General features: G+C 51.8%; 1 protein-coding gene across 3 annotated transcripts; it reads right to left on the reverse strand.

The window, feature by feature from the left end:
* Positions 1-218: 218 nt before the first annotated feature.
* GINS4 (GINS complex subunit 4) lies at positions 219-13,474 on the reverse strand. Of its 3 annotated transcripts, none has more exons than XM_081220698.1 (8): positions 13,311-13,474; positions 12,486-12,600; positions 7,888-7,974; positions 6,959-7,072; positions 3,912-4,009; positions 3,660-3,748; positions 1,322-1,412; positions 219-461 (listed from the first exon to the last, which is right to left on the reverse strand). In XM_081220698.1, the coding sequence occupies exons 2-8, from the start codon at positions 12,579-12,581 to the stop codon at positions 398-400; spliced, it is 639 nt and encodes a 212-aa protein (XP_081076824.1). In that variant the 5' UTR covers positions 12,582-12,600; positions 13,311-13,474; the 3' UTR covers positions 219-397. The 3 variants fall into 3 exon arrangements, with proteins under 3 accessions (XP_081076824.1, XP_081076822.1, XP_081076823.1); XM_081220696.1 differs by having other exon boundaries at positions 219-1,232; XM_081220697.1 differs by having other exon boundaries at positions 219-1,232; positions 12,486-12,654.
* Between the last annotated feature and the right edge of the window lie 226 nt (positions 13,475-13,700).

The following is a 13,700-nucleotide window of genomic DNA, read 5'->3' on the forward strand; positions in this document are numbered from 1 at the left end:
CCCCCGTTCTAATTCTCTTCAAGGCACTTCTCCCACCTGAGCAGGGTCAGTGACCATCTCATTCTGGCTTGGAGCCCCCGTGTGGTGGACTGTGCCCAGCACACTGTATGCTCACTGCACATTTATTTAACGAATGGCTGAAGAGGGTGAAAACGCTCTGGAGAAAACAAAGCACTGCGTGAGATAGACAACGTTTTTATTAATGAATAAGACCTTCCTTGCTTTCACTTAGTGATTTCTCTTGGAAACGACAGCGATATCACACTGATGACTCCAAGAGCCAACATCATGGAGATGAAAACCTGCCTTTGCATCGAGCAAGAAAGAATGGAAGGCAGTTGCTCTGTATCACGTTTCAAGGGAAGACGCTTCGTCCGTGTACATCCCTCCTCGGGTGTCACCGAGACACTGTCCACTCACCAAGTTTAATTTCATCCATTCCCCTTGAGAAAGTGAAGAGCCTAAAGAGGAACAGCTGCTGCTGCTTCTCTGCCCCCGGGGCCCCGGCCAGGGCCGGCAGATGGCCTGCAGGCTGCTCTGGGAGACCGCCCGATGCTGCAGTTCGCCGCGGGGAGGACGCACCTCACTAGACGACATGCTGGGAACGGCCCATGGGCTCCTTCTGCCATGAAACCGAGACCTAGTTACTAGTTTACTGGCTGTGATGCTCAGTGAGGCACTTAAAGCATTGGCTTGAAGCGCGAGATGAGTTTACACGAGTCAGTGACATACTATACAGGGCGGCCACACGGTTTCACCTATTTACACTCTTCCTACCAGGAGGGCTGAGGGAGCGCTCCTGCCGCTGTCAGGTTGGGGCCCACCAGTCCCCTCGTCACAGGCGGCGAGGCCTTTCTACGCACCCCCTCGGCCTCACTTTCCTCAGTTCAAACACCACCACGAAGGGCGCTTCCGTGTCCCTGCCCAGCCGCGGGGTCGGCGGAGCGGTGACCCCACCTGCTGATCCTGGCTGGGGCAGCCAGGGAGGGATCTGCCCCGAGCGGATCTCGATGCCCCCGTGACCCACGGCACTGCCGGGAAAAGTTCCCGTCCTCGGGCACCGGCTGACACGTGGGGTTTCCAAATACGCTCTCCAACGTTCCACGTCCTCACACTTGGTTAGTTGCTTCCGGTTTTAAATCAGCTGTACGGCTCCAGAAGCGACCAGGGGTGCGATGGTTTTGTATCGCATCAAGTGCTGTGAGCCCTCCTCCAGGTCGATCACATAGTCCCTGGAAAAGGAACAACGTGCCCGCGGAGCTCGGCTGCAGCCCCACGGGGAGGGGCGTTTCCCACCGTCCACAGCGCGAACGCCACTCACCTCTGCTCATCTATTTCCGGTTCTACCAGTATGTTTTCTTGTCGCTCTTTCACCCTCAGAAACACATACGAATCCAGATCTGGCTTGGGAACTGCCAGGAGGACAGATAGTGTGATCAGAAAATGCTCAGCTGACAAGATCGGGATGGAGAAGCTGCTGGGATTAACTGCCTCAGGCACAAAGGGACCCCTGATGTAAAAGCATGTTGGGGGCAGGGATCTGAGGAGAGATCTGGCTCCTTCTAGAAACAGCATACTTCCCTCAAGGTTGCACACGGCACCCGCTCATCTGACAAGTGATGAGGCCGTAAGATCTGCAGGGTGCCTGGGAGGAAGGGTGAGGGCTATTGGAGAGACACGCAGGGCGTCTTAGGAGGATCGAGTGTGTGGATCGGGCCAGAAAGTATGTCTGTATAAAGGGTGGGAGGACAGGATGTTAGGGGGACGGGGTCACACGGCGACGGCCTTGAATGTCAGGGAGACGAATAGACCTTCCCTGCCTGCGGCTCCGTTTGTGCCGAGGACCCCATCACCTGCAGGGTCCGGAGAACCCACTGGACAACTCAGTGTTCAGAGCCCAGCTCAGGTGTGGGGCTGCCATCGGTTCCCTGTCTACGGGAGGGGGGTCAGGATAACTGACCGCAAAGGTCCGGGGAGGGTCCCCTGGGCTGCTCGGGGGTTCTGGGCCTGCCAGAGACACCAACTTCAGCAGGGTCAGCTGGGCCCAGTGGGCAGCTGCTGATTTGAGGAAACCCTCGAAGGATAGGCTACAACACCCTTCCACGACCCTGCCATTGTGGTCTCCGTGCTCCAGGGGGCATCTGGGCTGAGCAAGGCTCTGATCGCACTTGGGTAGGCTGGCTCCCGTACAGCTCCAGCCCTAGGCGCCCAGCTCTGGTCCTTGGAAGGGACCCAGGACAAGCGACACATGAGCGTTAGGAGTTGTTGGCCAGCATCAAGTAGAAGCAGCTCTGGGGCAACGGCCTGGACCCGGCTCAACTGGATACGACAGGTGGTGCTGGGCAATGATTAGGGACGTGGTCCTTGCTCCACTCGTAAGTGCAGACGAAAGTGGCCGAACTAGACACGGACTGGGCCTCCTGTGTCCCTCAGGCAGGTTCACCAAAACGACCAGTTCAGAGTTCCACAAGCCCGGCACGCGGTGGGCTTGCTCCTGGTGTCCCCTCCACAATGACACGCTGAAGCCCCGAACCCCAGTACTTCAGGACGGGAATGGATTTGGAAACCGGGCCTCTAAAGAGGCAAAATGAAGACATCAGGGTGGGGTCCTGATGCAACCTGATGAGGAGAGGGACAGACAGCAGGGTGCATGTGCAGGGGGCAGCTGCCTGCAAGCCAAGGAGAGAGACTCAGGGAAGCCAACACTGTCAGCACCCTGACCATGGACTCTGGCCTCCAGATCTATGAGAAGATCCAGGCCGGCTGGTCAGGCGCCCCCGTCCTGTCAGTGGTACTTAGCTGTGGCAGCCGGGGCTAAGTCCCCCGCCAGCGGCAGGGCTCAGAGCGCGGCCCCCAGGCTGGGTTGGCGAGGGACGCTCAGGGCTCGGCTGTCCTGGACTCAGCTTGGGAACCCGTGGACTCCAGGCCCCCGTGAGGTCCTGTGTGGACATGGCGAGCTGGGAAAGACCAGGGAGGTGGACTGGAGGCCACATGCCAGGGGCCCTGCTGGCTGATCCAAGGTTAGGGGTTACCACCAGGGCCCCCCCTTGGCTTGGCAGACTTTCGGGGAACCAAGCAAGGGGGCGAGAGGCAGAGGAGATGGCCGTGCTTCCCTCCCTGGCGCCTCCCTGCCGTCTGTCCTGCTCTCCTTCCCACAGACGGGAGGCTGCTCACAACCGAAGATCAGGAGCCCTGAGGGATCCCCGGAGGTGTCCCAGCCTCCCAGCTAACGTTCCCCTGGGAGGAGACAGGCCCTGCATGGCCTGGAACCTGTGAGGGGGACGCTGCTGCCCCCGGAGACCAGAGACCCCGGCATCTTCCTCACCCAGAGGAGCTGAGCACAGCACGGACCCTCAGGAGGTGACTGCGTACGCGGGTGAGTCTGCACTTACGGTGGCAGCTACGAGAATTTCCTCCGAACCGGAAGAACACAAAAGTGATGCTGCAATCGGTACCCCGGCGCCTGCTTTTCACGATTCTTGGTTTTTATCCCAGAACCCTTCCCCTCTGTCTCTTTTCTGTTGACTTATCTATGCACCTATTTGCCCATGTTCGAGAGAAGGGAGTGGAGATGAAGATGCTATGCTAAGGCACCTGGAGACACGCGGGGTGTAAACTACGGCCCCTCGGGACGTCCGAAAGGAGAATGCTCTGCCCACCTGCCCTCAAGAGGTCCACCTTCTGTAAATTAGGAGGCATGTGCTTTAAGGCAACGTTCTTCAGGTAGGTCTCTGTGTTAGCCATGTACCTGAAACACACAAAGCCACATCGCAGTGACGACACGCCCCGGAGCCACCAGCGCTATAAGGCCAACAGCAGTGGCCCTGCGACTGGCCTCAGGGACACACCACCAAACTCACACTGGCAAGCCAGGGAAATAAAGGCGGGCCCCACGCTCGCTGCTTACTCACTCTCTGGCAAAGGCAAACTCTTCCGGAGAAAGGCTGGAAGGCTCCCCCTCACGGCGTGTCTTCTCCTTTTCAAGGACGTGAGGGAAAAACTTCTCTATCTGTGGGGACAGGAGACACCTGTCAACGCTTTTTGCCATCAGCAAGTTTGATCAAGTGTGTCATCGAAGGTCTCGCCTGATTCCAGTGGCACACATGCTAGTTTTCTGAAACAGGTCGAGGTTAATCTAGAAAGTGACTCTTAAAATGACACGTTTTCATGGTTGAGACTCTTTCTAATCATAAGACTTACACACTGGACTTCACAAAGGCGGGTTTCAGAGAATTTGGAGCAGAGGCCAGGGCTCAAAAAAAGAAGACAGTTTAAAAAGGATGAGAGGCTTTCATGAAAGAAACTCTGGTTAGACAATTGGAAATGGAAGTTAAGAGAAAGGAAGGGGCTGTTACCCAGCACTTCTGTGTCATTGTACAGACACAACTGTACAACCTGTGAAGTGAAACAGATACAGAGGCTGGAGAGACACACACAGAACATTTAAGCAGACAGAGAGTGACGCTTGATTATAAAACTATAACCAGGGACTTCCCTGGTGGCGCAGTGGTTAAGAATCCACCTGCCAATGCAGGGGACACGGGTTTGAGCCCTGGTCCAGGAAGATCTCACATGCCATGGAGCAACTAAGCCCATGCACCACAACTACTGAGCCTGCGAGCCACAACTACTGAGCCCATGCGCCACAACTACTGAGCCTGCAAGCCACAACTACTGGGCCCACATGCCACAACTACTGAGCCCACGTGCCTAGAGCCTGTGCTCCGCAACAAGAGAAGCCACTGCAACGAGAAGCCTGTGCACCGCAATGAAGAGTAGCCCCCGCTCACTGCAACTAGAGAAAGCTCGTGCCCAGCAACGAAGACCCAATGCAGCCAAAAATAAATAAATTCATAAATTTATAAATTTATTAACAACAACAAAAGAAACAACATAACCAGCAAGGATAAAACCCACAATGAGGTGAGGCTTGGGAAGCATGCTAAGAACTACCAGAAAACGACAACAAAGCTAAAAGCTACAGAAAGGTGTGTGGTCAGGAAACAGGAAAGGCAGCCTCGTCTGGAGTCAAAGCTCTCACGATCACCTCCGCCAGGGAAACGCTCTCTGCGAGCAGGACCACGATGACGGCGAGGAGGAGCTGAAGGCCCAGGTAAGGCAGCACTTATCCTTACAGCGGTGAGGTCTCCCGGCTCGGACGGACTGTGCTCTGGGATGAACTAAATTCTCGTCTGTACGGAGTTTGAGTGTGTGAAGCACCTTCTCCTGTCCTATGCGGATCACCGCGGCTACCGTATCACTTTATGCACTACAACTACACGCCACTTCAGAATCTCAGAGTCACCGAGTTCAGAAGAGGTGGGAAAGATTAGAGGCAGACACATTTCTTGATTTTCAACAATACAAAGGAGGGGACTCTTCCAACACACATCAGCGTCCTTCACGCTGTACACGGCCTTACAGACAGACGGTTTGTGAACTCAAAAGGAAAGTAGCGGTGCGCATGAGGAGCGTTCACCTCACCACACACCCCAAAAAGCTGAGCGGCCTGGCAGCTGAGGGTGGGGAGAGGCGTAGTGCGTCTCAAGTTTTTCAAAATGCGTGATGATGTCTTTAACGTCCTTGTGGACAAGCTGTAGCGGGGGTGCTGGGTGACAGCACAGACTAGGAGACACATAAACCAGTGAAAGAAGAACACGGACTCAACTGACAGACGCCAATCAGCGGGGAAGGCTCTGGCAGGACAGCGGTCACTGGCCCGGTCCTACTAACGAACCAGATAAGACCTTTGATGACACACTCATCCAACTTGCTGAAATAACTAATACGCTAGGTGACAAGATTGAGATCCAGAGACCAGGGAAATGGCCCCAAAAAAGAAGCTGAAGAGGGACAAGTATTGAGCCCTACACTGAAGGGTCAAAAATCAAGCCATGGAAATACAGGATAGTGACGGGATGGCGTAATAATAATCACAACAGCTTAAAAACTTCAAAAGAGGTGGTGCTCGTGGTGAGTGCGGAATGAACCCCGGGTGACGTGTCCGTCAGACACTACAAGATACTGGGTGGCGTTTCTACCGGTCTGATATCCACAAGGGAAGTGATCATCCTGCTTTTCACAAAAGTGACCAAACTACAACGGGAACTCTGTTCCACTGTAGGTGGGATAATTTAAGAAGGATACTGATAAACCTTTTAAGGGAAGAGACCAGGAGAGTAAATGGAAATAAACGGTTGCAATGTTTAGCTGAGAGGGCTCTCAAGAGCCTTCCGAGCTGTCTTCAGTCTCTGAAGCGCATTCACATGGTAGAGGGTACGGCTGGCCCTTGAACAACTCGGGGCTTGAGTGTGCCAGCGGTGCTCCCCTCCCCCCGCCTTACAGTCGGCCCTCCGTATCCCTGGTTCTGCATCTGGATTCAACCAACCTCGCATCACTTTACAGCAAATATTTACTGAAAAAATTCTGTGTATCAGTGGACCCACGCAGTTCACACCCATGGTGTTCAAGAATCAAGCGTATTTGCTTTGTAATAACTAAGAGGACAATTGGAGCCAAATTAAAAGAAACTTCAAGGAGGTAAGAACTTCCAGGTTTAAAACAGACGTCATTGAAAATAAGCATGTTTTGCCGTTTCATTTTTATAAGTTAGACGGCCACAGAGATATAGCTGAATGTCATTAGCACGGTCCACTTGACACTGACTTAACGACAGATGCAAAACAGTTCTTAAAACCAGGTCCCCTCTGGTCAGTATTCCCTGTTCACCCACTGCCAATACCTCCACGCTCGGCACCGCCCAACGGTCCCTCCGGGGGGGGCCGTTCGCACAGCAGACAGACTAACAGTGTCCCTGGAGGTGGGAGACAACCGTGCCATCGATGCTTCTCCTCCCGACTCTGGCTCCCCTGACGTGGGGCCTCAGCAGCACCTGCGGGCCCTGGACCCTCCCGGCTCCTCCCAAGACCCTCAGTCCGCACGACAGCTGCCCCCCAACCTTTGTGAGCCGACACCGCAGGTAGCTGCTCAGGACGAAGCGGATCCTCTCCATCTCCATCTGATGGATGCCGACCTTCAGGTCCCCCTTCTTGGCCCTCCTGAGATTTTCTTCCTGTTAACACAGAAAAAGAAGTTTGTAAGAAACCTGAGAGTCAAAGACTAATGACTTTTTTTGTTCAATCAGCGCGCGGCCCATCATCATTGGCAACGTTAAGGACTCAGAGGCTACATTTAGGTCAGAGGAGAACAAAAAACTCATCGTTTAAGGGCTCTCATTTCCTTCTAATTTATTAACTACACAAGCAATACATGACCACAGTCTCACGACATAAAGTGCAGACAGCACTCATTTACTTTTAGAAAATGACCACTTGAATAGAATCTGAATCTGGCTGGTCAGAAGGGCCCAGAAGAACCCCAACCCTAGTGTAAAGGACGGCAGCAGACAGAAGAAATGTCTAAAGGGTCTTGAAAGTAGTTAAAACACCAGTTCAGAAACTGTAAAAGACCAACGTTTCAAAGCTACCCTGAGGCTGTCAGTGACCGAAGCCCGGCTCATCTAAGGCAAGGGCCACACACTCAGAGGCTTCGGGGCCAGGCAGGTAAGGTACCTGAGAAAGGTCGGCAGCCAGGAGCTGGGGGCCTGGGGAGCACATTGGAAGGGGCGGTCCCTACCCTGCTCTGGTCAGCTGTTCTCGCGTACAAATGCAGGAATGCTGAGGACAGGTTTTTAGAAGCTGACAGCCAGATGTTCATAGGAGTTCCCAGGCTTTGTAAATGTAGATAATTCAACATTAAAAAAGAAAAAAAAACCCCAAACTAGGCTGGGCCCAATGAAACAGATTTGTTATCAGCCTACGGCCTCTCACCATGCCGACACACCTTCTAAGCTGCCCTCCTCTGAACGCTGAGGGAGGCACCTCTTACCATGTGTTGCAGCTGCTCCATGACACACTCCACGATTTCCGACTTGTTTTCCAGCAGCTCAGGGGCAAACTTTTCATTCATCCAGGCCTAAAAAAACAATGCCCGAAAAACGCACAAAGGGGCATTACTCACAATGGAGCAAAATAAGCCTGTGAGTCAGTACTCACCCCTAAAATCACAGCTGCCTCAGCAAAGAAACTGTCTACCGGTTGGAAATACTGGAAATGCTTTGAAGACAAGCTATGTTTAATGATGGCTTTTTTATTTCCTTTAGTGGAAAGGCTGTGTTGTCAGTACACCTATGGTTGAGAGTAACCCTACCTGGTGTCCACTCGGTACCTGTCACCGGGCACCAGTGTCTGTATCTGCTATTGCCCACCAGGGGGCACCAGTGCCCGCCCATACAGCTCAGAGCACTTTATAATTTTTTCATTCATCACTATCATAACTGAGATGAAATGGATACAGTTATCCTTACCTTGTTGATGAGAAAACACAGATCACGTTATTTACTAACTGCCCAAGAGTACAAACGATCACAAAGGAAATGGAGATTTATCTATTAAGCAGTTTTTGGACTAAGACGTTAAATCCCTAATTTATGACTTAGGCCCGGATGCTTGGTATGTTTCAGAAATTACCAAGGCTTAGGGAACTGAAGTATCCACTGGTGACTGAGGAAGCTGTACTTATCTTTCAATCACAGGAAATTGAGTTCTAGCATAGCTCAGAGTTACAGGCCAAGCACACTCCAGTTATTCATTCTGACACACTTAAGTCTCTGCTTCTCCAATTATCACCATTCAGACGCATTATTAAATACCGGTATTGCTACTATCATAAAATTTTTTTTCAGGTGCTCAAGCTTCTGGAATAGTGTTGCAGATATATAAAAATTAACCAGAAAGACAATCTGTCTTTTCAAGTAGCATAATGAATGAGAAAAGATCAAACTGTCATAGAGAACTTATAAAGCAGGAGATTTTCTTTTTTTTTTAATAAATTTATTTATTTTATTTTATTTATTTTTGGCTGCATTGGGTCTTCGTTGCTGCACATGGGCTTTCTCTAGTTGCAGCAAGCGGGGGCTACTCTTTGTTGCAGTGCACGGGCTTCTCATTGCGGTGGCTTCTCTTGTTGCGGAGCACAGGCTCTAGGCGTGCTGGCTTCAGTAGTTGTGGCACGTGGGTTCAGTAGTTGTGGCTCACGGGCTCTAGAGCGCAGGCTCAGTAGTTGTGGCGCACGGGCTTAGTTGCTCTGCGGCATCTGGGATCTTAGTTCCCAGACCAGGGCTCGAACCCACGTCCCCTGCATTGGCAGGCAGATTCTTAACCACTGTGCCACCAGGGAAGCCCAGGTTTTCTTTTTACCTGACTTTATTAAATACTGAATAGGTACAAAAATATTTATGAAATACATAATACTGATAAACACCTATGGGCACATAGCTTCATTAAAGAATATCATCATCATTTTACAAGTCCCCTTGTGTCCCCTCCCTCCTCAGAGGTGATCATTAGCCTGAATTTAGTGATTAATTTCCTGTAGTTTCATTACTTCTGTTTTTATCTCTACATGGTGCTTACCAACCTTTCCATGACAGGGCACTCAAAGAAATAATGGCACTGTATGGTATACTGGGTAAAGTGGAGTAGACTTGGGGGAGATTTCTCATTTGCAGTATGAAATCACGGTAATAAAACATATAACAGTAGGGCAAAGTTTATATTAGTACAAAATGCTCAAATAAAATCTTTTCAAAATTTTTAGGGAGAAACTTGTATTTAAGTTCACAGTCTTTTTAAAAATAATCAAGTTCTCTGTTTGAAATGACTGCATTGAAAAAATTTTAACGACAACCTGTTTATCACTGTTACGGGCGAAACTGTGCCGCCTCCACCTGCCGATTTGTACGTTAGAGCCCTAACTCCCAGCACCTCAGAATGTGACTGGATTTGGAGATGCGGTCTTTTAACGAGGTAGTTAGGTTAAAAGGCGGTCATGAGGTGGGTGTCCTTGTAGGAGGAGAAGAGAACACAGACACGGAGTTTCCCAAGGCTCAGTCCCTGGTACCTTCTTTTCTTTATGTACATTCACTCTCTATGGGAAATTGTCTACAGAGAAGACAGAGCACATGAGGACACAGAAGACGGCCGTCTCCAAGTCCAGGAGAGAGGCCTCAGAGGAGACCAACTGTGTCAGCACCTTGATCTCGTCTCAGACAGAAGAGCCTCCAGAACTGAGGAGATAAATTTCTGTCAGCAAAGCCACCCAGTCTGTGGCACTTTGTTAGGCAGCCTTAGCAAACGAATACGACCATTACAATGAGGAATTTTGCATTTTAGGTACCAAGTTTTAAATCGTATTTTTACCAGCATTCAAGAGTATCCTACGTATGCTCCCGGAGCTGTGCTCATCAGTGGCCTTTCAGGCCGGCCCCGAGGCCATGCTACACAGCAGCTGTCCAGGCGGTGGCTGCCCTCCGGGCAGGAGAGCATCAGGTCACAGGTGTGACGCGTGCTCACCCACTCCCAAGGCCGCCAGACCCCACCCTCCTTGGGCTCCCTCCCAGGGAGCCCTGAGGACACCCAGAAGAGGCCAGCAGTCTGGGCCTGGCTGACCTGGAGGGCGAGGGTCAGCATCTGAGCCTTTGCAGAGCCTCAGCGTGTGCAGCACCACCAAGCTGGCAAGCTCTGCCCTGGACGACAGCTTTGCAAGGGTTTGAACGGTACACAGACGGTTTCTTCAGCAACTTATCTTTTGTTCTTCCATGTGATGCTCCTGACAGCTGTCCATGCTGTGGCAGGAGCTTTTACTCATTTTACTGCCGTTTTTCTCCCTCGTTATGTGTATATGCCGTACTCTAGGTATGCACCCAGAATAATTCGGCCACAAGACACGTGTGCCTTCTTTAACCTGACCAGAAAATAACATTATTTTTTTTAAGTGACTGTACCAATTTACATGCACACCGTGGTATACAAGTGTGCTAAATTCTCTACATCCTTGACAACACTTTATACTGTTCACCTGTTTCATTTCTGCCACTCGGATGGGTATAAGTGATATCTCATTGGGTTTTAAATTTTCAGGGTGCCTGTGAATCTCCTGAAATTACATGCAAAGTTCTGCACGGGTGTATATGTGCATTATTCTGGGAGGGAGGGCCAGAGGTTTCACCAGATTCTTAAAAAGGTCTGAGACATCATTTTTAAATGACCTCCCTTGCGTTTTATCACTCACGATGGCATGTAATGGTAGGAAAGAATGAAGAATCCTAAAGTAAAAACATGAGAGAGCTCTGGAAAGGGGCGGTGAGCGGGAGAAGAATAAGGCAGCAGGTGTAGTACATCAAAGAGACCTGGTTCACATCCTGGCTCTGTTGTGTGACCTCGGCAAGTTACTTTAGACCTCTCATCTCTAAGCCTCAGTTTCCTCATCTGTAAAATGGAGATGACAATAGTGCTTGCCTCAGGGCGGTGCTGTACTGATTATGACCACTCGCACCTAACACACGGCAGACAACACTCTGAGCTCTTCACACATAATACCCCATTTCATCCTCACAACAGCTCTGTGAGGCGGCCGCTATTACTACCTCCACTGACAGTCAAGGAAGTGCTAGAGACAAGCTATACAACCCGCCGAAGTTGTAAAACAGACGAGTGGGGACTTCCCTGGTGGCACAGTGGTTAAGAATCTGCCTGCCAATGCAGGGGACACGGGGTCAAGCCCTGGTCCGGGAAGACCCCACATGCCGCAGAGCAACTAAGCCCGTGTGCCACAACTACTGAAGCCCACGCGCCACAGCTACTGAGCCTGCATGCTGCAACTACTGAAGCCCGCGCGCCTAGAGCCTGTGCTCCGCGATAAGAGAAGCCACCTCAATGAGAAGCCCGTGCACCACAACGAAGAGTAGCCCCCGCTTGCCGCAACTGGAGAAAGCCCGCGTGCAGCAATGAAGACCCGACGCAGACAAAAAAAATTTTTTTAATTATAAAATTAAAAAAAAAAAAAAACGAGTGGCATGCAGGGATTTAAACACAGGTAGTCTGAACTCCGAAACTACCAAGGCCTCCTGAGACAACAATTGTGAAAAGCCCTGGCACGCAGGAAATACTCAATAAGCCACAGCGATTATGACTAAAAGGAGAAACGGCCCAGAAGTGGTTTGAGGTAAGCAGTGGAAACATACAGAACGGTGGACAAAAGGAAGTATTTGGAGGAAAAGGAAGAATAAGACCAGTTTTCTCCTAAAGAAGGTGTTTCAGCACTTTCTAGACCTTACAAGTCTCTACCAAGCACTTCTGCGGTACCCACAAATACCAAGCAGATCCTTTGCTCTGTGAGCTGTTCTCGTAAATGTCCCCAAAGCTGACCCTCTCTGGCCCCACTTGAGAATTTTGGGTCTGACATTATGAGGTTTCTATCCGGCTGTCCCCCTGCTTCCTATTTCTGTGTAGACGGTAAGATGCGGTCTCTCTTCTCTTGAAATAAGCCTAGAGTTCCATCTCATTTCCTGATTCCTGACATTTGCACAGCTGGACTAAATAAAAAGGCTGAGCTTGGAGCAGGGGGATTCTGTTTGGGCTGCTTACCTGTTCCAGCCTGTCAATGAGTTCTGCAGGGGTCAGGACCACCTCCTCACTCCCCGCATCAGAGTCCTGTCCCGAGAGATCCAGTTCCTCTGTCATCTTCTCTGAAACCAGGAACCTAATAAATAAAAGAACCCATACTATGCTGTGTGTTCCACTTCTTTTCAAGAACCTGGAAAAGGGAAAGGTTTACTGCGGTTGTAGAGGCTCACTGGCAGTGGCTAGGGAATTCACAGGTTTTGGTTTTGTAATTCTTCATCCCTTTCTTCAAATCTTAGGTCAGGGATCAATTTCTCAAAGCGATCACTCCTTACAAGGGCTTCCACGTGCACCCTGAATTGAGCACCTACCACACCCTGCAGTAATTATCTGTTTCCACGTGCACCCTGAATTGAGCACCTACCACACCCTGCAGTAATTATCTGTTTGCCTTCCAGGAGGAGGTCCTCTCCTCGGGGTCTGCGTTCACTTCAGCTCTAATATGAATCCTTGCACCTCTAAGGACTGGGGACACAGTGACCTGTGCAGCCCCTGCGCTCAGCACGGCTCTTCACTAAGAGCAGGCAAATAAAATTGCTGGGAGAACCAATCCATGCCCGTTTCCTGGAGCCACAAGGCCCAGCAACATCTGTCCGGTCGGTGACCCAAAGGGCTTAGGAAGGCGGGTGGTGGGGACGAGGGCGCGTCCCCGGAGCCTTAGGGACACCGAGAGCACAATGCTCCCGCTCGCCTCCCGGGGCCACGAACACAGGGTCACCACCTCCCTCCAGGCGCACGCGCGCGCGCAAGACGCGCGCGCACTCCCAGCGGTCCCACTCGGACGCTCACCCGGGCCTGGGCAGGCTGCGAAGGCACCCCGGGTTGGCGGGTGGCGAGGGCCGGACGCTCGCGGGAAGCAGCCCGAGGAGCACCGGCCGCAGAACGGTCCGCGAAAGGCCTTTCCGGGACGCAGCTACCCTCCACTTCTCAGCTCCCGCGCTCCTCTTGGACACTTCCCGTCCGGACTCAACGTCACTGCGCACGGACGGGGCTGACCAATCACGGCCAGACGGCACCGCCCACCCTGGGGGCGGGAATTGCGTCCCCGATGGGGCACTTCCGGAATGGAGGCGGGCCCGAGTTGGGCCCCGCCCACCTCGTCCCGGCTAGGGTGTGCGGTGCAGGATGACACCTCCCAAGGACCGTCGGCAGGAGGCGCCTGGTCACCGCGGCTGGGGG

Source organism: Mesoplodon bidens (assembly GCF_964165515.1).
Source record: "Mesoplodon bidens genome assembly, chromosome: 20".
NCBI lineage: Eukaryota > Metazoa > Chordata > Mammalia > Artiodactyla > Ziphiidae > Mesoplodon > Mesoplodon bidens.